We start from the raw sequence: 21,097 nt of genomic DNA, 5'->3' as shown, positions 1-21,097 counted from the left end.
GGCATTAAGGGGCTAAAACAAGGACTGGTCGGCTCGGAGTCAGTATACTGTGTCTGAGTGGGGTATTCATGTTAAACTGCGGCATGGTATCTCAGTGAGCTAGCACTATAAATCGGCATCAGTCCAGACTAGTACAAGCAGCCACACACACACACACGTGCATGCACGTCGCTATATAAGTGCAATAATCTTGGACGCGACGTTAAACCCCATTTCACCTCACCTCACCTCACCTCACCTTGATCCCTTCAAACGACACCTGAATCTCTTAATACTATAAGAGTCGACCAAACATCATGCACACTTTTGCTGACATACTGATCGTGAGACTTTACGTCTTAACTTACTTATTTTCCATATGTGTTTTGTTTCTGAGTAGCCAGCACACGTTTTCACTCAGTCATTCACGGACTCTCATACATTTTCCTCTGTGCATCCGCTGTACACATCATGATCACTGGCCACAATTTGACATGATTGTATCATTAAACTAAGTTCAGAAAATACTCATGGCGATTACTACATGAGATGAAAGCATTTTCGGACACACATTCAGGGATGTTTCACGTACACAAAATGTTAAAATCATCACTGATGCAAAACGAAAGAAAGCATACTTCGGCGATTGAGAAAACTAAAAGCCAGAAGCCTAGATTTTCTGCCGAAACAAATTCCACATGGCGTAAAGGGCAAATACAATGTAGCTGTGGAAATTATATGAATGAACCACTGAAATAATTGATGGCACCAGGTGTTCGCGAAAAGGGTGGGCATGTCCGGCAGCACCCGCCATTCGTATAATTTGCATCAAAAGTAAGTATGTAATGCCTGTATGCATGACTCATGCCATGCGACGTCAGCCTGTAAACAAACCAGACAATGAAGTGATCGACGAACCGGAAAATCCAGTAACTAAAGAGTACCATTACTGATTTTGAAAGTAATAAAAATGGTATGTTAATTTTGAATTACGTCTGCTGTGTACAAGTGCAAGTGCACACTGAGAGTGTTGAAGAAAGACAAGTTCTATGGATGAACAACTTCTTTATTACAATTAGCGCGACGTTTCGGTGTAGATCCTAACACCTTTATCAAGCAAGTGATGGATAGTGCTGGACAACATAGGTATATATACTTATTTACATCAATGTTTATACAGTTAATTGATTGATGGACACAGAGAGCTGATTAAGATCTTAATCAGCTCTGTGTCCATCAATCACTGTAAAGGTGTTAGGATCTACACCGAAACGTCGCACTAATTGTAATAAAGAAGTTGTTCATCCATAAAACTTGTCTTTCTTCATCACACCAACTTCTAAATGCCACTGGAAGAAGTTACTGAGAGTGTTGTTGAACAGTATAGTCCTTAAAACGTTTTATGTATTCCCCGACTCGAGTTTGGGTAGATTAATGAATAGGTCTTCAATCATTTTACTTCCTCGCCTTTCCATAATACATTGAACAAGGGAACAAACTTATACCACATTTTGTGATTCAAAAGGTTAAACATAATTTATCTTAATGCTTTAATGATGATATTGTCTGTTGTGAATATTTACAAACCAAATACACCTGCTGATAGTTTGATGCAAAAAACATATAAAACAGTTCAACTTGGTTTTCAGCACAGCAGGGGTATATTGTTTTTATCATAAAATATACATTTGTATTCCAAAAGCATGTCCACATGAAGGTCGTGGTCTGATATCCCCTGACGCCAGCGCTGTTCGGGAGAGACCCAGGGGAACGTTATCTGGACGAAAACTCTTTCTGCATGTCGATGTTCGTCCTGGTGTAGCCTTCCTTGAACACCACCAGTAGAGGTATGGCAGTTATCACTGTTCCGAGGAGACACCAGTTCATCCACGTGACCCCTGGAAGGAGAGTCAGATGAGTGTAGCTCTGCTAACATTTGAAGCTGAATGACTTAGGTGGCCGGAGTAAACATTCCCGGCACGAGGACCCCGCCGCGATTCGCTGTGCAGTGAGTGTTTCGTCCGTTAAATAGGCAGACAGATACCTATAATTCTGGGCAGAAACCGATGATCGTGAAGTCAGATTCGCCCAGATTATGTCTCCGAGTTGTCAATACAACGCCCTGCTCGTGAGTTTCACCAAACCGGAAACTGGAGACCTTCATTACTTCGGGCTTTCATCCCACATCAAGCTGACAGGTGATATAAGTACTGTTCAAAGCGGCGTCAACGCCACTCATTGCCAACTATACAAATAGTTCCTCTCCTACGGTGCAGCGTAACGTAACTTAGTCCTATACGAGAAACCCATTGCCGTTCGAGATAGGAATTGTTGATTTAGAAACATTTGAAAAGGTCACGCTTCTATTTCTATTTCTATCCTTTCCCGTTATCACCGTGCTCATTATATCATGGGCCCATGACAGTTAATGTTCATTTAAAATGGCGGTGAAATGTAGATGCATTATGCAGTCATAGGTTATGCGTGCTAGGTCACAGTCAGGCGTGCCCATAGTGGCTGGTGAACTGCATGGTGTACAGAGAGTTAGCCCTTCCATATCTAGTGTTGACAGAGGTAGGCATGGCACTAAGCAACGTAAACTCGACTCCGATCTCCGTGCAACAAGAGTCGTCCATCTAGATGCGTGTTGTCAGAGTTTCTGTGTAGACGTGTTCCTGGCATATAGGTCACATGTACAGTGTGTGCATGGTAACGGGCTGACAGAATGTGGGTACAATGGGTACACGAAGAGCGGACAGGTCCTATCATAATAATATTCCTGTAGAATGCACATGTTGGTACCCATATGAACTATCCTCAGAATGGAAGAAGTACCTGTTGTATGGGAAAGCCTTCGTCTGCGATACAGGAGCTTTGAATGAGATCGTTACCTTTATGAGGTGCACGTGACTGAGGCGCCATCAATGAGATGGTTACCTGTATGAGGTACATGTGAGTGACGAGGAGTCATGAGTGAGATCGCGTCCTGTGTGAGGTGCACGTGTGAGACGAGGAGTCATGAGTGAGATCGCGTCCTGTGTGAGGTGCATGAGAGTGACGAGGAGTCATGAGTGCGATCGTTACCTGTATAGGGTGCATGTGAGTGACGAGGAGTCATGAGTGAGATCGTTACCTTTATGAGGTGCATGTGAGTGACGAGGAGTCATGAGTGAGATCGTTACCTGTATAGGGTGCACGTGAGAGACGAGGAGTCATGAGTGAGATCGCGTCCTGTATGGGGTGCATGTGAGTGACGAGGAGTCATGAGTGAGATCGCGTCCTGTATGGGGTGCATGTGAGTGACGAGGAGTCATGAGTGAGATCGTTACCTGTATGAGGTGCACGAGAGAGACGAGGAGTCATGAGTGAGATCGCGTCCTGTGTGAGGTGCACGAGAAAGACGAGGAGTCATGAGTGAGATCGTTACCTGTATAGGGTGCATGTGAGTGACGAGGAGTCATGAGTGAGATCGTTACCTTTATGAGGTGCATGTGAGAGACGAGGAGTCATGAGTGAGATCGCGTCCTGTATGGGGTGCATGTGAGTGACGAGGAGTCATGAGTGAGATCGTTACCTGTATGAGGTGCACGAGAGAGACGAGGAGTCATGAGTGAGATCGCGTCCTGTGTGAGGTGCACGAGAAAGACGAGGAGTCATGAGTGAGATCGTTACCTGTATGAGGTGCATGTGAGTGACGAGGAGTCATGAGTGAGATCGTTACCTTTATGAGGTGCATGTGAGAGACGAGGAGTCATGAGTGAGATCGCGTCCTGTATGGGGTGCATGTGAGTGACGAGGAGTCATAAGTGAGATCGTTACCTGTATGAGGTGCACGAGAGAGACGAGGAGTCATGAGTGAGATCGCGTCCTGTGTGAGGTGCACGTGAGAGACGAGGAGTCATGAGTGAGATCGCGTCCTGTGTGAGGTGCACGAGAAAGACGAGGAGTCATGAGTGAGATCGTTACCTGTATAGGGTGCATGTGAGTGACGAGGAGTCATGAGTGAGATCGTTACCTTTATGAGGTGCATGTGAGTGACGAGGAGTCATGAGTGAGATCGTTACCTGTATAGGGTGCACGTGAGAGACGAGGAGTCATGAGTGAGATCGCGTCCTGTGTGAGATGCATGTGAGTGACAAGGAGTCATGAGTGAGATCGCGTCCTGTGTTAGGTGCACGTGAGAGACGAGGAGTCATGAGTGAGATCGCGTCCTGTATGAGGTGCATGTGAGTGACGAGGAGTCATGAGTGAGATCGTTACCTGTATAGGGTGCACGTGAGAGACGAGGAGTCATGAGTGAGATCGCGTCCTGTGTGAGATGCATGTGAGTGACAAGGAGTCATGAGTGAGATCGCGTCCTGTGTTAGGTGCACGTGAGCGACGAGGAGTCATAAGTGAGATCGTTACCTGTATGAGGTACATGTGAGTGACGAGGAGTCATGAGTGAGATCGCGTCCTGTATGAGGTGCACGTGTGAGACGAGGAGTCATGAGTGAGATCGCGTCCTGTGTGAGGTGCATGAGAGTGACGAGGAGTCATGAGTGCGATCGTTACCTGTATAGGGTGCATGTGAGTGACGAGGAGTCATGAGTGAGATCGTTACCTTTATGAGGTGCATGTGAGTGACGAGGAGTCATGAGTGAGATCGTTACCTGTATAGGGTGCACGTGAGAGACGAGGAGTCATGAGTTAGATCGCGTCCTGTGTTAGGTGCACGTGAGAGACGAGGAGTCATGAGTGAGATCGCGTCCTGTGTGAGGTGCACGTGAGTGACGAGGAGTCATGAGTGAGATCGTTACCTGTATGAGGTGCACGTGAGAGACGAGGAGTCATGAGTGAGATCGCGTCCTGTATGGGGTGCATGTGAGTGACGAGGAGCCATGAGTGAGATCGTTACCTGTATGAGGTGCACGTGAGAGACGAGGAGTCATGAGTGAGATCGCGTCCTGTGTGAGGTGCACGAGAAAGACGAGGAGTCATGAGTGAGATCTTTACCTGTATAGGGTGCATGTGAGTGACGAGGAGTCATGAGTGAGATCGTTACCTTTATGAGGTGCATGTGAGTGACGAGGAGTCATGAGTGAGATCGTTACCTGTATAGGGTGCACGTGAGAGACGAGGAGTCATGAGTGAGATCGCGTCCTGTGTGAGATGCATGTGAGTGACAAGGAGTCATGAGTGAGATCGCGTCCTGTGTTAGGTGCACGTGAGAGACGAGGAGTCATGAGTGAGATCGCGTCCTGTATGAGGTGCATGTGAGTGACGAGGAGTCATGAGTGAGATCGTTACCTGTATAGGGTGCACGTGAGAGACGAGGAGTCATGAGTGAGATCGCGTCCTGTGTGAGATGCATGTGAGTGACAAGGAGTCATGAGTGAGATCGCGTCCTGTGTTAGGTGCACGTGAGCGACGAGGAGTCATAAGTGAGATCGCGTCCTGTATGAGGTGCACGTGAGAGACGAGGAGTCATGATTGAGATCGTTACCTGTATGAGGTGCACGTGAGAGACGAGGAGTCATGAGTGAGATCGCGTCCTGTGTGAGGTGCACGTGAGTGACGAGGAGTCATGAGTGAGATCGCGTCCTGTATGAGGTGCACGTGAGTGACGAGGAGTCATGAGTGAGATCGCCCCCTGTATGAGGTACACGTGCGCGACGAGGAGTCATGAGTGAGATCGCCCCCTGTATGAGGTACACGTGCGCGACGAGGAGTCATGAGTGAGATCGCGTCCTGTATGAGGTGCACGTGAGTGACAAGGAGTCATGAGTGAGATCGCGTCCTGTATGAGGTGCACGTGAGTGACGAGGAGTCATGAGTGAGATCGCGTCCTGTGTGAGGTGCACGTGAGTGACAAGGAGTCTTGAGTGAGATCGCGTCCTGTGTGAGGTGCACCAGAGAGACGAGGAGTCATGAGTGAGATCGCCCCCTGTATGAGGTACACGTGCGTGACGAGGAGTCATGAGTGAGATCGCCCCCTGTATGAGGTACACGTGCGTGACGAGGATTCATGAGTGAGATCGCGTCCTGTGTGAGGTACACGTGCGTGACGAGGAGTCATGAGTGAGATCGCGTCCTGTATGAGGTACACGTGAGTGACGAGGAGTCATGAGTGAGATCGCGTTCGGTATGATGTACACGTGAGTGACGAGGAGTCATGAGTGAGATCGCGTCCTGTATGAGGTGCACGAGAGAGACGAGGAGTCATGAGTGAGATCGCGTCCTGTATGAGGTACACGTTAGAGACGAGGAGTCATGAGTGAGATCGCGTCCTGTATGAGGTACACGTGAGCGACGAGGAGTCATGAGTGAGATCGCGTCCTGTATGAGGTGCATGAGAGAGACGAGGAGTCATGAGTGAGATCGTGTCCTGTATGGAAGCACGAGAGAGACGAGGAGTCATGAGTGAGATCGCCCCCTGTATGAGGTACACGTGAGTGAAGAGGAGTCATGAGTGAGATCGTTACCTGTATGAGGTACACGTGAGCGACGAGGAGTCATGAGTGAGATCGCGTCCTGTATGAGGTAGACGAGAGAGACGAGGAGTCATGAGTGAGATCGCGTCCTGTATGAGGTAGACGTGAGTGACGAGGAGTCATGAGTGAGATCGCGTCCTGTATGAGGTACACGTGAGCGACGAGGAGTCATGAGTGAGATCGCGTCCTGTATGAGGTACACGTGAGAGACGAGGAGTCATGAGTGAGATCGCGTCCTGTATGAGGTGCACGTGAGTGACGAGGAACTATAAATAAGATCGCGTCCTGTATTAGGTGTCCATAGCCTTGTCTATGTGGGCTGTTTGTAAAACAGGAAGTTTTACGTGGCTTTATATCCAAGCCTTTATCAAGGGGTCATATCCAAGGGTCATATCTAGGGGCCATATCAAGGGGAACAACAAAAATAAACCTCCCACAGTACCGTATGTATTAATTCCATATATAGCCGTATTTTCCACATACAGCCGTATATTCCATAGTACCATATTTATCATGAATGTTGATTTATCAGATATTTTGCATGCCTTTGTATATACACACGATGATATGTAACTTATCATATTTTTGGTATTCAAGTAAAAATACTTGAAAGTAAATAGGGCGTTTCTTACCTATATCAGGTATCTGTAGGATAGAGAGGAACACGGTGCCGGTCAGAGAATTAACGAGTGTGAGCATCCCGGTCGTCACCCCCTCAGCTATAGGGTAGGACGCCTCGCAGCCCAGCTCATAGAACAGAGGTACAGAGCCATTGATGAACACTCCGATCAGGATGTAGGATATGTACAGGGACACTGGGACGTGAAGAACACGAATAGTTTAGCCACACAAGATCTCCAGGGTGTAGGATATGTACAGGGACACTGGGACGGGAAGAACACGAATAGTTTAGCCACACAAGATCTCCAGGGTGTAGGATATGTACAGGGACACTGGGACGGCAAGAACACGAATAGTTTAGCCACACAAGATCTCCAGGATGTAGGATATGTACAGGGACACTGGGGAGTGGAGAACACGAATAGTTTAGCCACACAAGATCTCCAGGGTGTAGGATATGTACAGGGACACTGGGACGTGAAGAACACGAATAGTTTAGCCACACAAGATCTTCAGGGTGTAGGATATGTACAGGGACACTGGGACGGGAAGAACACGAATAGTTTAGCCACACAAGATCTCCAGGATGTAGGATATGTACAGGGACACTGGGGAGTGGAGAACACGAATAGTTTAGCCACACAAGATCTCCAGGGTGTAGGATATGTACAGGGACACTGGGACGTGAAGAACACGAATAGTTTAGCCACACAAGATCTCCAGGGTGTAGGATATGTACAGGGACACTGGGACGGGAAGAACACGAATAGTTTAGCCACACAAGATCTCCAGGGTGTAGGATATGTACAGGGACACTGGGGAGTGGAGAACACGAATAGTTTAGCCACACAAGATCTGGGCGTCGGTTCAATTACGCAAATTAGGAGATAAACATACTGTGTTTTCAATGTAGAGCTAGGTTACCTGTAGATTTAACCCCGCTAAATGGAACCGAATGCGCATTATTGCAATTAAGAAATTACAAATCTCAATCAAGCATTATTTGTTACAAGTCAAGTTGTCAAGTCTTCTATAAACTTACTGAGACTTTTTACCTGAAGTATACACTGACCAATTAAACTCACCCATACTGAAGGGAATGAACGCGAGACGCAGCAGCACGAACCAGACGGTTGCCGATGTAGCCAGGACGAAGAGCAGCAACAACATCACCTTCATGCGACGCATGAACATATCGGCGAGCCTTTAAAAGCAGCACATTCACTCACATTCGTTTTAAGTGGATACGGCAAGGGCATTTAAAAGAACGAATGATAACAATATTTAGGCAAATGAAGGATCTTTGTGAACGCACTTGTGAAATGCTCGACTTCCTTATTGATAACACCTACGTATGTAAAACTTGGGTGAGACATTTAGGCAAGAAGGAGGCTTCCCTATGGGCACCAATTGCGCTCCCCTTCTTGCGGATCTGGTTCTTTATGAAAATGAATCGGAATGTCTGCTCGGATTGGCAAATCAAAACAAGGTATTTTGGCCAAGAAGTTTAACTTAGCTTCAGGTATTTCGATGATCTGACATCGTTCAATAACAATCAAATAGCCAGTTTCCTTCCACTTCCGCCCGAACTGGAAATAAGGGACACCCGAGAAACCACCTCATCTGTTCCAGATTTAGATCTATGCATTAAGATACAAATGAACACTCTCCACAAGGCAAGAGGGATGACCAACTTTTCAATGCTCACAACTCCCTTTATGTCGAGCAGCAATCTTACAGGTTTAACTTTTCGTGTCTACATTGAGGTAAAATTGAGCATGCCCTTTCTTCCAAGATTTCAAACAGCGTCACATGACTCTTGCTCAGAAGATCAGGGTGACAACATTCAAGGCCTCAGTAAACCTTTCAAAACGTTTTAAGGAAGACGTGTGGAGGACAATTCCAAATTTATGACGTATCAGTGACAAAAATGCAGTGCCCCAAGTGATGTTCATCTGAACAATTGCTCTGGATGGTCAACAATCCAGTCCACACCGGCAGTTATTGTACTGACCGTTTCACCCAACATTAGAAGACACGATAATTATTCCGGACAGAACAGTGTACCTGGACATGAGGAGGGCTGCTACACTGCCTCCCATCGTGGCGTAAAACCCCATCCAGCCCGCCTGGTTCTGTAAAACAAAAGGGGTTGAAAGATGGTCCTTTGGCCACAAAGAAGGTAGCAGTTGCATTGTGCCAAACCTGATCGGCACTACAGCTGTTATCCGGGAATCATGTCTTTGTTCCAATAAAGTATGTAATTAGATATATTCATGTCTATAACCTATAGCTTCGCTGAACACTATAATAACCATCAGGATTTAATTCACCAGTCGAGTGATACAATCAATGACAACAGGCAGGAAATGACACTTTACAAACGTTTTAGGAGGAAATTAATATGTAAGTGATACATTTCAAAAACGAAATTTCTAATAATCTTCATAATAACAGTATATGTTGATAACTTCTTATAGTCCAACATACATCTTTAAAACATACTAAAGCCCTGTGGTTATTTTCGTTACTGGGAAATCATTATCCGATCCTGTGAACACTGTATGTCAAAGGTTTCCTGCACATGTGACTGAGGCCGTATTCATAGCTCGCCTGCGATATATTGACGTCCTCCAGATTGACGTCTAGCACTGCCCCAAACGCAGCGAATACCCCAGTGGGTGTACCGTATGCCATCAAGATCAGCAGGAAACGCTTGTGTCTGGAAAAGTAACGTCATTTAGATATGATACCGTTTCCTTTGTCATTTCATTCTGTTGACAAAAGTCAGCGCTGTCATGCAATTGACACTGCGTGAGACGCCGACTGATGGATGAGGGTAAATAATGCCAGGGTGAAATTAGTTGCACAGTTTGTTCCCTTGGGTAGATTGGTTATTGCAAAGACGAAATGATGTTTTGTAGGGAGGATTGGGAATTATATTTGGCATGTGATAGGAAGTTCCATCCGTTTGCATCTTAAACTGTCCCTTTGGACTCGATAGGTTGTTTGTTCTCTCAATGGGTGCTGTGCGGCTTGGAGGTGAGAGGTGACTTACGTGAACAATCCATTTAGGCCTTAGAGGCAGCCGGTTCTCTCAATGGACGCTGTGCGGCTTGGAGGTGAGAGGTGACTTACGTGAACAATCCATTTAGGCCTTAGAGGCAGCCGGTTCTCTCAATGGGTGCTGTGCGGCTTGGAGGTGAGAGGTGACTTACGTGAACAATCCATTTAGGCCTTAGAGGCAGCCGGTTCTCTCAATGGGTGCTGTTAGGCTAGGAGGTGAGAGGTGACTTACGTGAACAATCCATTTAGGCCTTTGAGGTAGCCGGTTCTCTCAATGGACGCTCTTAGGATGGAGTGACAGGAGAGTTTCGTGAACAATCCCTTTAGGCATAAGGATGAGTGAGTGAGTATGGTTTTACGCCGCTTTTAGCAATATTCCAGCAATATCACTGTTTAGGCCTTGGAGGTAGCTGGTTCTCACTATGGACGCTGTGAGGGTGGAGTGACAGGAGCTTTTCGTGAACAATCCCTTTAGGCATTAGGGTGAGTGAGTGAGTATGGTTTTACGCCGCTTTCAGCAATATTCCAGCAATATCACTGTTTTGGCCTTAGAGGTAGCCGGTTCTATCAGTGGGTGCTGTTAGGCTGGGAGGTGAGCTGTGGCTTACGTGAACAATCCTTTCAGGCCTTAGAGGTTGCCGGCTCTCTCAATGAACGCTGTTAGGGTGGGAGGTGACAGGTGACTTACGTGAGCAGTCGCGTTAGGACTTGGAGGTAGCTGGTTCTTACAACGTACACTGTCAGGATTGTTGGTTAGAGCTGACTTACGTGAGCAATCCTTTCACTCCTTGGAGGTAGCCGGTTCTCTCAATGGACGCGGTGATGCTCGGGGGTGATGGGGGCCTGGCGGGGAAGTACACCACCACCAGTAGCAGCAGCAGGACACTCGCAGCACATTCTGGTGCAGAGACATAACAGTTTGTTCTGAACGTTGGAAGCTGACAGGTCAGTGATCAAACACTGAATGTATTACCCAGATCATATAGAACACATTTTAATCCGCACCTACATACATGAGAAGCATCAAACCGTCCCTCTCTGCAGAGACGTCAATGGCGTTGGTGATGTTCCAACTTTGATCGGCGTCATCTCTGGAGCAGCTGCAACCAAATGTGCGACAAAGTACAATGGAGCTGTATTCTACTACCACCAGAGAATAACACAATTTTTTTAATCATCGGTATAATAATAAGCACACAAAACAAAACATGCATTTAATAAAATATGCATTTATTGATAAATAGATCCGCGAAGATCCGGGGTAGAATAGGTCTTCAGCAACCCATGCTTGCCGTAAAAGGCGTCTATGCTTGTCGTATGAGGGATCGGGATCGGGTGGTCAGGCCCGCTGACTTGGTTGATGCTTGTCATCGAATTCCAATTGCGTGGATCGATGCTCATGATATTAATCACTGGATTGTCTGGTCCAGGCTCGAATATTTACAAACCGCCGTCATATAGCTTGAATATTACTGAGTGCAACGTTAAACAACAAACAAACAAATATCAATAAATAATCTTACTTTTGTAGACGTGTATCCGTTGTATTCGTGTCTTGATCTGGTTCAGGCACCAACAGGGGACCTTCAGGTAAAGAGACACTCGTGTATACTCAACGACAAAAGTATCTGATGACATCATTTATGATGCCAATTGCTGGTGTCCGTCACCCTTATATTACTTGCATATTACTTAAAACGTCGCAAATCCATATTTGAACACACTCATATCATTTTATTGTTAACTATAATAATAATAATAATAGTAGTAGTAGTAGTAGTAGTAGTAGTAGTAGTAGTAGTAGTAGTAGTAGTAGTAGTAGTAGTAGTAATAATAATAATAATATATAATTGAATTTGCTGTTATTTTTGACATGGCAAATATGCGGACCTCGCTTTCGAAATGTCACGCTTGCATCCCAAGTACCGACTCCCCATTGTTCTCGGTGCCTTTGGTTTGGTACCTCCCAATGTGTTGACTGACATTGGGAGAGTACCTGGGTTTGTTGCCAGGAATACAGCCCTTCTGACAACCTGGGTAATGCAGAAGGCTGCAGTGTTGGGGAGTCTTCACATTCTCCGAAAAGTTCTGGATGGGTTTGACAAGGCAGCGCTTCCTGGGAGAAGTCCCATTCACTGTCTGGGCTGCGTGTAGAGGGGGCAAGGGCCCTGAGCTGATGATGAGCCTAACCAGCCTGACTGTGCCAGGATCACCCAAACCCTCGTTGCTGCATTTTTTATTTGTATGATGAAAATAATAATATATGACGTCACATATTGGTCATTTCACAGTGGTAACATCAAAATGATTGTCACGACAGCTTTGGTAGCTTGCTTCCATATACACACCTAAATTCTTTCCCCTTTCACACAGCTGTACATCTCTCGTGGAGAATGGATATAAGAGCATATTTCACCATTTAAAAAAAATTCAACTAAAAAAAAGAGAACATTTAAAGCATACGGGTTACATGTCCAGCCCATATTGCACTGATTTACCCAGGTACACGTAAAGGAAACAGCAAAAAGAGATTTCCTGGCCATATCTACAACATCATCACGTTATGGTGGTGACTAACGTGATAACGGCTTCCCTGGCCTTTTGAATTACCCTAGCCCTGCAATATGCAAATGTTAATAACGTACATTCGAGTCACGGGCACAGTTGTACCCCATTACGTGCCCTCACATACATACAGATAAACCTTCAAAACAGGATCTGTTCAGTACATATAGTACACAACATTCTACGCCTACATATTTCCAACCTTCCTAAACAACTGGTCCTTGCAAATACATACGTCTCTGTTTGTGTCTATGTCTGTGTCTATGTCTATGTCTGTGTCTATGTCTGTGTCTATGTCTGTGTCTATGTCTATGTCTGTGTCTATGTCTGTGTCTATGTCTGTGTCTATGTCTATGTCTGTGTCTATGTCTATGTCTGTGTCTATGTCTGTGTCTATGTCTATGTCTATGTCTGTGTCTGTGTCTGTGTCTGTGTCTATGTCTGTGTCTATGTCTGTGTCTATGTCTGTGTCTATGTCTGTGTCTGTGTCTATGTCTGTGTCTATGTCTGTGTCTATGTCTGTGTCTATGTCTGTGTCTATGTCTATGTCTGTGTCTATTCATGTGTATATGTATGTGTCTATGTCTGTGTATATGTCTGTGTATATGTCTGTGTCTATTCATGTGTATATGTCTGTGTCTATTCATGTGTCTATGTCTGTGTCTATTCATGTGTATATGTCTGTGTCTATTCATGTGTATATGTCTGTGTCTATTCATGTGTATATGTCTGTGTCTATTCATGTATATATGTCTGTGTCTATTCATGTGTCTATGTCTGTGTCTATTCATGTGTATATGTCTGTGTCTATTCATGTGTATATGTCTGTGTCTATTCATGTGTATATGTCTGTGTCTATTCATGTGTATATGCCTGTGTCTATTCATGTATATATGTTTGTGTCTATTCATGTGCATATGTATGTGCTTATGCCTGTGTCTATTCATGTTTATATGTATGTGTCTATTCATGTGCATATGTCTGTCTATTCATGTGCATATGTCTGTGTCTATTCATGTGCATATGTATGTGCTTATGCCTGTGTCTATTCATGTTTATATGTATGTGTCTATTCATGTGCATATGTCTGTCTATTCATGTGCATATGTCTGTGTCTATTCATGTGCATATGCATGTGCTTATGCCTGTGTCCATTCATGTTTATATGTATGTGTCTATTCATGTGCATATGTCTGTCTATTCATGTGCATATGTCTGTGTCTATTCATGTGCTTATGTCTGTGTCTATTCATGTGCATATGTATGTGTCTATTCATGTGCATATGTCTGTCTATTCATGTGCATATGTCTGTGTCTATTCATGTGCATATGTATGTGCTTATGCCTGTGTCTATTCATGTTTATATGTCTGTGTCTATTCATGTGCATATGTCTGTGTATATGTCTGTGTCTATTCATGATTATATGTATGTGTCTATTCATGTGTATATGTCTGTCTATTCATGTGCATATGCCTGTGTCTATTCATGTTTATATGTATGTGTCTATTCATGTGCATATGTCTGTCTATTCATGGGTATATGTCTGTGTCTATTCATGTGCATATGTATGTGCTTATGCCTGTGTCTATTTATGTTTATATGTATGTGTCTATTCATATGCATATGTCTGTCTATTCATGTGTATATGTCTGTGTCTATTCATGTGTATATGTTTGTGTCTAATCATGTGTATATGTCTGTGTCTATTCATGTGTATATGTTTGTGTCTAATCATGTGTATATGTGTCTGTCTATTCATGTGTCTATGTCTGTGTCTATTCATGTGTATATGTCTGTGTCTATTCATGTGTATATGTCTGTGTCTATTCGTGTGTATATGTCTGTGCTTATGTCTGTGTATATGTGTCTGTCTATTCATGTGTCTATGTCTGTGTCTATTCATGTGTATATGTCTGTGTCTATTCATGTGTATATGTCTGTGTCTATTCATGTGTATATGTTTGTGTCTAATCATGTGTATATGTCTGTGTCTATTCATGTGTATATGTCTGTGCTTATGTCTGTGTATATGTGTCTGTCTATTCATGTGTCTATGTCTGTGTCTATTCATGTGTATATGTCTGTGTCTTTTCATGTGTATATGTCTGTGTCTATTCATGTGTATATGTTTGTGTCTAATCATGTGTATATGTCTGTGTCTATTCATGTGTATATGTCTGTGTCTATGTCTGTGTATATGTCTGTGTCTATTCATGTGTATATGTCTGTGTCTATTCATGTGTATATGTCTGTGTCTATTCATGTGCATATGTCTGTGTCTATTCATGTGTATATGTTTGTGTCTATTCATGTGTATATGTCTGTGTCTATTCATGTGCATATGTCTGTGTCTATTCATGTGTATATGTTTGTGTCTAATCATGTGTATATGTCTGTGTCTGTGCCTGTGTCTGTGTCTGTGTCCCGAGGGACTTATGTTGGTCGTACGAAGTGACTAGTGGATCGGGTGGTCAGGTTTGGTGACTTTGTTGACTGTGTTGTCATCTTACCCCTAACGAGTGGATCGTTGCCCACCCTATCGATCACTAGATTGTCTGGTACAGATTTGATTATGTGCAGACCGACGTCATATGACTTGAATATTGCCAAGTGCGAGTTTAAACAACACACTAACAGTAGCTATGGAAACAACTCTGCATAGTGAGCGTTGCACCGGAAACAAATTGAGTCCTGGACCGAATGTAAAACCACATGTGCGGACACGTTCCCCAGTATGTGTTATATCATTTTGACACAGGCGTACAAATTGTTGATGATGAAGTCATTGTATCATTTGTATTAACTTTGAACTGAAGTTCCTCTAACCTATTATGAAACCTCCCGAGATCCCCATGTAGCCCAGCACGGTGGAGACGGCCGTCGCAGTGGCCCTCTGGTGTGGCGGGAACCACGTGGCGGACACGAGGGATGGGCCAGCGAAGGATACTGTCCCAGCAACACCATTCAATATGGCTGCGATATTTATCAACCTGCTCCGAAAAACACAGAGTGTAAAATAGACATATTTCAGCTTAATTACAATTTATACAATAACACAATGATTGTGAAAGGTCATTGTTTTTGTAGTCGTGTATTATTCAGTAAAGTAAACAAGATAAAGGGTTTTATAGCAAAAATGGATAGAATTATCATAAACCGCCCCCATGTTACCAAAAATGTGCGGGCCACTTAGCTTGTGATGCCCTCATATTGCTTGACGACGGGCCATTATCACGCCCGTTGTTAGGTGACGTCAAAAGATAGGGAAAGGTGACGTCACGTTCAGTAGTGACGTCATCTGGTTTGTTCTATGACGTTTCCATATTTGTAAAAGAGGGTCAGTGACATTCGTCTTGATTGCAGTAAATGTTTCAAAACCGATATTGTTGTTTCGTTTCATTTGATAACAAATTCTATCCATTTTAGCTATAATAACGGTAACGGTAACGGCAGAAGCCCTCGGCCTTTTGAACTTCCTTCCTTCGTCGGGCAGTTAATCGAAGACCTCGGATTTGTGCAAATGATAATGCCCTGAAAAATAGCGTTACCTTTATAATATTTTCTGTTATGGACACTGTTTGTGGTGTAACGGAGCTTGGGGTTATTTTGTTAGTGCATCCAGGGTCACGTGGTTGATTGTTACACCAAACATAGCGGTACGTTTGCCTGAATCTGTCACATCAGTATACACAGACAGGGTACAGTCGAGACCACGTCCGACATTGTATCTCACAGACTCCTCGGACGTGATGCCACAATCAAGGCATTCATAATCATGTCAATAACAGTAGCACCATCACTCCACACAGCTGTCCATGAGATAAGATCAGATGCCCTTCATGTAATATGCATTCCCTTATCATAAGCATGTCCGAGGTCGAACAATGAAGGCCCTTACATGTATCTCTATAGACGATTAGGCTATCACTGGTTTATGCAAGATCAACGGAGATTACCTTTACATATTTACAACGGTGGCAGGGTAGCGTGGGTTATCGCAATAATAATTTACAAGATGCCTGTTCAATCAAACAAATATCGCGCGATGATCTCAGTATTTTATGACAGGGCGTTTTGTTGCACTGTGGCATTGGTATTTTGATAAAACGTTTTGACATCTGAAATTCACCTCGACATGCCTTCAATTGTGGCCCAGAGAAATCGATACAGTGATAATACGAGACGAGAACGCGATAACACGAGACGAGGAAGCGATAGAATGTCGTTGTTTCTTCATTTTGTTGGGAGTAAGGTGGGGTTTTCTGCATAAAAGCCAACTAAGATTTCACATTTCAAATTATACCCATGAAAAAATTGTTAAAATTGTATCACTATTTACATGAATGTAATTTAACTGCAGAAGTAGGTGAAATGTTTGTGTAAAAAGTAATTGTTTCATTTATGCTTCTATTAGGAGTTTTATGTGACCATCACGCCCGTCAGCGCGTTGCGGTTCATGACAAAATGCTCTAAATTAATCAGGTTAAAATCTAAATGCATACCTTTAAAAAGAAGTTATAGAACACACGAATCATCCATACGACTAAGGTTAATCAGTCATGGCCGTTTGTACTGCAAAACATAATCTTATTATTGTGCGTGTTCTTTACCTTGACAACGAGACAATGGTCGTTAAACTCTTTCTGTGGAGTTTTTACGAAATATAGGAAAAAATAAAAGTTTTTTTCTGTTGTAGTGTATGTGAATTTTGCTTATTTACTACAATAAAGATAAACACATGCGTGCATACACACTAAATATTTATCTACAAAAAAATGTTGAAATATAGGAATAAGAGGCAAAATAGCGATGAGAATTATAGGAAAGGATCAGTGAATATCAGCAAAAATGAAATGTGACTTGCAACATATTCAGCTCTCTTTTCTTAAAGAAACACACCTTGGCCCCCCAAAATGAAGAAAACAACAACATGACTCCCACTCCACCCACCCTTAGATCCATAATCAAACGGTCAGTCCAATAATGATACTAAGGTCAGGTTTAACAATTCGTTACTGTTTTTCGTGTATACTTTTTACAGAAACTAATAACACATGCGACACCTACAGTGGCCAAGAGGGGATATTGCTTTACCGCGAGAAAGCAAAAAGCGATAAAGCGATAACACGAGACGAGAAAACAATACATATCGCTTTCTCCTCTCGTGCTATCGCTTTCTCCTCTCGTGCTATCGCTTTCTCGGCTCGTGTTACGGCTAACTGACTTTCTCGTGGTCGTAATTGAAGGCGAGAAAGGGATGTACCCCCTCGGCCGCATTAGCTTCCGTTGCTACCAGTTGCTTTTACGAGTAATGTCCCTTCTTTGCCCCTCCTATTGACCAATCAGATTCCACCTCTCAGATCACTTGCATTTCCTTCAAACAAATGTCAAGACGACCTGATCGATGATTAATATATATTTCGCAATAAAACGGGTCTTACTTCGATAAGTGCATCAGATCATGTGAGCACCATAATTAAAAACATAAAAAGATTTGAAAGAAATTTGTCGACGCCAAGATGACGGTACACATACTTTGTAAATGCTGCAGTCGACCGAAATCTACACGTTGAAATCCATGTTGTTTACGGACCGGATGTCGAATTCATTACGCGATTTTGATTGGACTATGCATAAACTAGTTAGTCCAGCCATAATATAACTGTATGAGTGCAGCCTAGTTCGGCAAGGGTGGAAACTGAACTTTTACAGTCAGTTAACTCCCTTGCCTCGGGAAGATGGAAACTGAACTTTTACAGTCAGTTAACTCCCTTGCCTCGGGAAGATGGAAACTGAACTTTTACAGTCAGTTAACTCCCTTGCCTCGGGAAGATGGAAACTGAACTTTTACAGTCAGTTAACTCCCTCGCCTCGGGAAGATGGAAACTGAACTTTTACAGTCAGTTAACTCCCTTGCCTCGGGAAGATGGAAACTGAACTTTTACAGTCAGTTAACTCCCTCGCCTCGGGAAGATGGAAACTGAACTTTTACAGTCAGTTAACCCCCTTGCCTCGGGAAGATGGAAACTGAACTTTTACAGTCAGTTAACTCCCTTGCCTCGGGAAGATGGAAACTGAACTTTTACAGTCAGTTAACTCCCTCGCCTCGGGAAGATGGAAACTGAACTTTTACAGTCAGTTAACTCCCTTGCCTCGGGAAGATGGAAACTGAACTTTTACAGTCAGTTAACTCCCTTGCCTCGGGAAGATGGAAACTGAACTTTTGCAGTCAGTTAACTCCCTTGCCTCGGGAAGATGGAAACTGAACTTTTGCAGTCAGTTAACTCCCTTGCCTCGGGAAGATGGTTGTTCCAGTGATACAGTCTAGACCTGAGTACTGATGCACTGACCATGTTGCGGGGACAGGCTCACTCGTGATGCATCTCATCGCCGTCGCCAGCACTATCAACACGGCACACAACAGCATCGACGTCCGCAGGCCTGAAAAACGTTGTTTACATTGTCAATATGCCCGTATACATGAACACGCCATGTGCTTTACACCTGCCCACGTTATATTTAACGAAGTCTGACGTTAGAATGCATATGTTCAGTGATTCAGACTGGAGAACTCCAGGGTAGGAATGAGGATGCAAACATCCTTTTGGTAGGCGGGATTCAGAGGTCTATTTAGAAGGTGTTCGGGACTCAGCAGTGCGGTACGCGGGACGCACGTATAATCGTATTTGGTACACAGATTCATTTTTTTTTAAATAGTGTTCGTAAAGATTTCCTTGAACTTTTTTTATTGTTATAATTACTTCTCAATGCTTTTGAAATTTGAGTAAAGTAGTATTTCGGAGTCAGGTATGATCAATGATTCGGATTCAGGGCAACTCCGAGATTGGCATCCTTAGAAATTCCCACATGGGTACGATGTACTAAACTAATTCTTTGAATCCCCCGCCACGGTAACGCTGCGACACTGATAAAAGGGGCGGATACGGTTGTCATCGAGATAAGATAAACAGTAAATCTTCCACGGGTGATATCTGTCTTCTCGTCAAGCTTACCTTTGACATCCATCAGCCAGGCAACAGGGACCATAAACACAATGTACACAATATTCCCCCAGTTGTTCAACATGCCTATTTCAGCGTCCGTCCACCCGAACACAGCCTCGGCAGACTGAGCTATAGGTCCGAAACAGTTCCACACCGCGGCCTGGAGCAGTGCGGCATAGGAAAAGACCAGGACCACATACCACCGCCTCTTGTAGGACTTGATGTCCCTGGAGGAACCAAGCAGAGGGGAAGCTTCATCAATGACCGACTGTATTGGACCGCAGTCTGTATATCCTTGCGGGTCACTCAATGGTGACACCAAACTCCTTTCTTCTGTATCTGCCATTCGGCCAGATTATAGTGTCTTATGATGACGGATTCATTATAAAGTCATGAAAAGTTCACCAGTTTCCTGTGGGAGTACCATAATATGCTAGGCTTGCGCCCTGTGACTCTTCGGCTTTCAACAGTTGGCTTCCGGCTGTGCCTTTGTCCCTAATAGTTAACGTAATTCAACACTACGTAACGGAGTGTTTTCCACACACTCAACAGTGTATATCAACCAGGTTGCTTGTAGTCGATGTGGTAAAGGCGAGCTTGTTATCACTTATCGTAATGAATGCAATTTCATCTCTATGTCAAGGTTCACGAACTGAACCAACGCATGACATGTGATTGAGCTGAGGTGAGGTGAAATGGCATTTAACGTCTCGTCCAAGATTATTGCACTTATATAGCGACGTACATGCATGTGTGTGTGTGTGTGTGTGGCTGCTTGTACTAGTCCGGACTGATGCCGATTTTATAGCGCTAGCCCGTTGGATACTATGAGGCAGTTTTACATGAATACCCCACTCAGACACAGTGTACTGATAAGGTATCTTGTTCTAGGCCCTTTATGCCGAGCGCCAGGCATGGTAACAACAAGTACGTTATATTAACGTATTTTGGACAATCCGCTCTCCGGGTGGACGCTCTACCACTAGACCACGGAGGCGGTCATGTGATTGAGATTGAGGGCAAACCCTGTGTTGACGACACAAATGCAGTCGTTATTGACGATGTTGTCGACTCAAAATGACGCGTCGAACAGGAAGTCTTGCTCGTAGATCTGCTGCTCTTTAACGGTTTCGCACGGTCTTGTCGGAGATTCTGCGCAGTCCTGGTATTTGGGATGCGGTTGAGGTTGCTGTGGTCGTCCTTTCACGTAGGTGGCGCAGTCGGATGTAGCGATCTTGTGTGGGGGTGGTTACCTTTAAGTCGTCCCCATTTTGGCCGATCACGTGTTGACCCATGCTGATGAAACCGATCCAATAGCTTTGTGATGTGATGGGCGCTACATTGAAAACCCTTGCTACGGCTGATCTGGATTCCCCTTCCTACACGC

At 44.2% G+C, this 21,097-nt stretch overlaps 1 protein-coding gene across 2 annotated transcripts; it reads right to left on the bottom strand.

Annotated features, from left to right (window-relative positions):
• Positions 1–1,307: 1,307 nt before the first annotated feature.
• On the bottom strand, positions 1,308–20,353 carry LOC124136768 (solute carrier family 49 member 4 homolog). Of its 2 annotated transcripts, XM_046502786.2 has the most exons (11): positions 19,720–20,352; positions 19,057–19,147; positions 15,533–15,696; positions 11,663–11,723; positions 11,145–11,239; positions 10,908–11,037; positions 9,687–9,795; positions 9,141–9,208; positions 8,159–8,277; positions 7,085–7,267; positions 1,308–1,877 (listed from the first exon to the last, which is right to left on the bottom strand). In XM_046502786.2, the coding sequence occupies exons 1-11, from the start codon at positions 20,054–20,056 to the stop codon at positions 1,753–1,755; spliced, it is 1,482 nt and encodes a 493-aa protein (XP_046358742.2). In that variant the 5' UTR covers positions 20,057–20,352; the 3' UTR covers positions 1,308–1,752. The 2 variants fall into 2 exon arrangements, with proteins under 2 accessions (XP_046358742.2, XP_048236573.1); XM_048380616.1 differs by lacking the exon at positions 1,308–1,877 and having other exon boundaries at positions 7,129–7,888; positions 19,720–20,353.
• Between the last annotated feature and the right edge of the window lie 744 nt (positions 20,354–21,097).

This window comes from Haliotis rufescens, unplaced genomic scaffold, assembly GCF_023055435.1.
Source record: "Haliotis rufescens isolate VD_foot unplaced genomic scaffold, xgHalRufe1.0.p SCAF_31, whole genome shotgun sequence".
Classification (NCBI taxonomy): Eukaryota; Metazoa; Mollusca; class Gastropoda; order Lepetellida; family Haliotidae; genus Haliotis; species Haliotis rufescens.
Note: the sequence above shows the minus strand (reverse complement) of the source record. Positions and strands in the feature narration are given on the sequence as shown.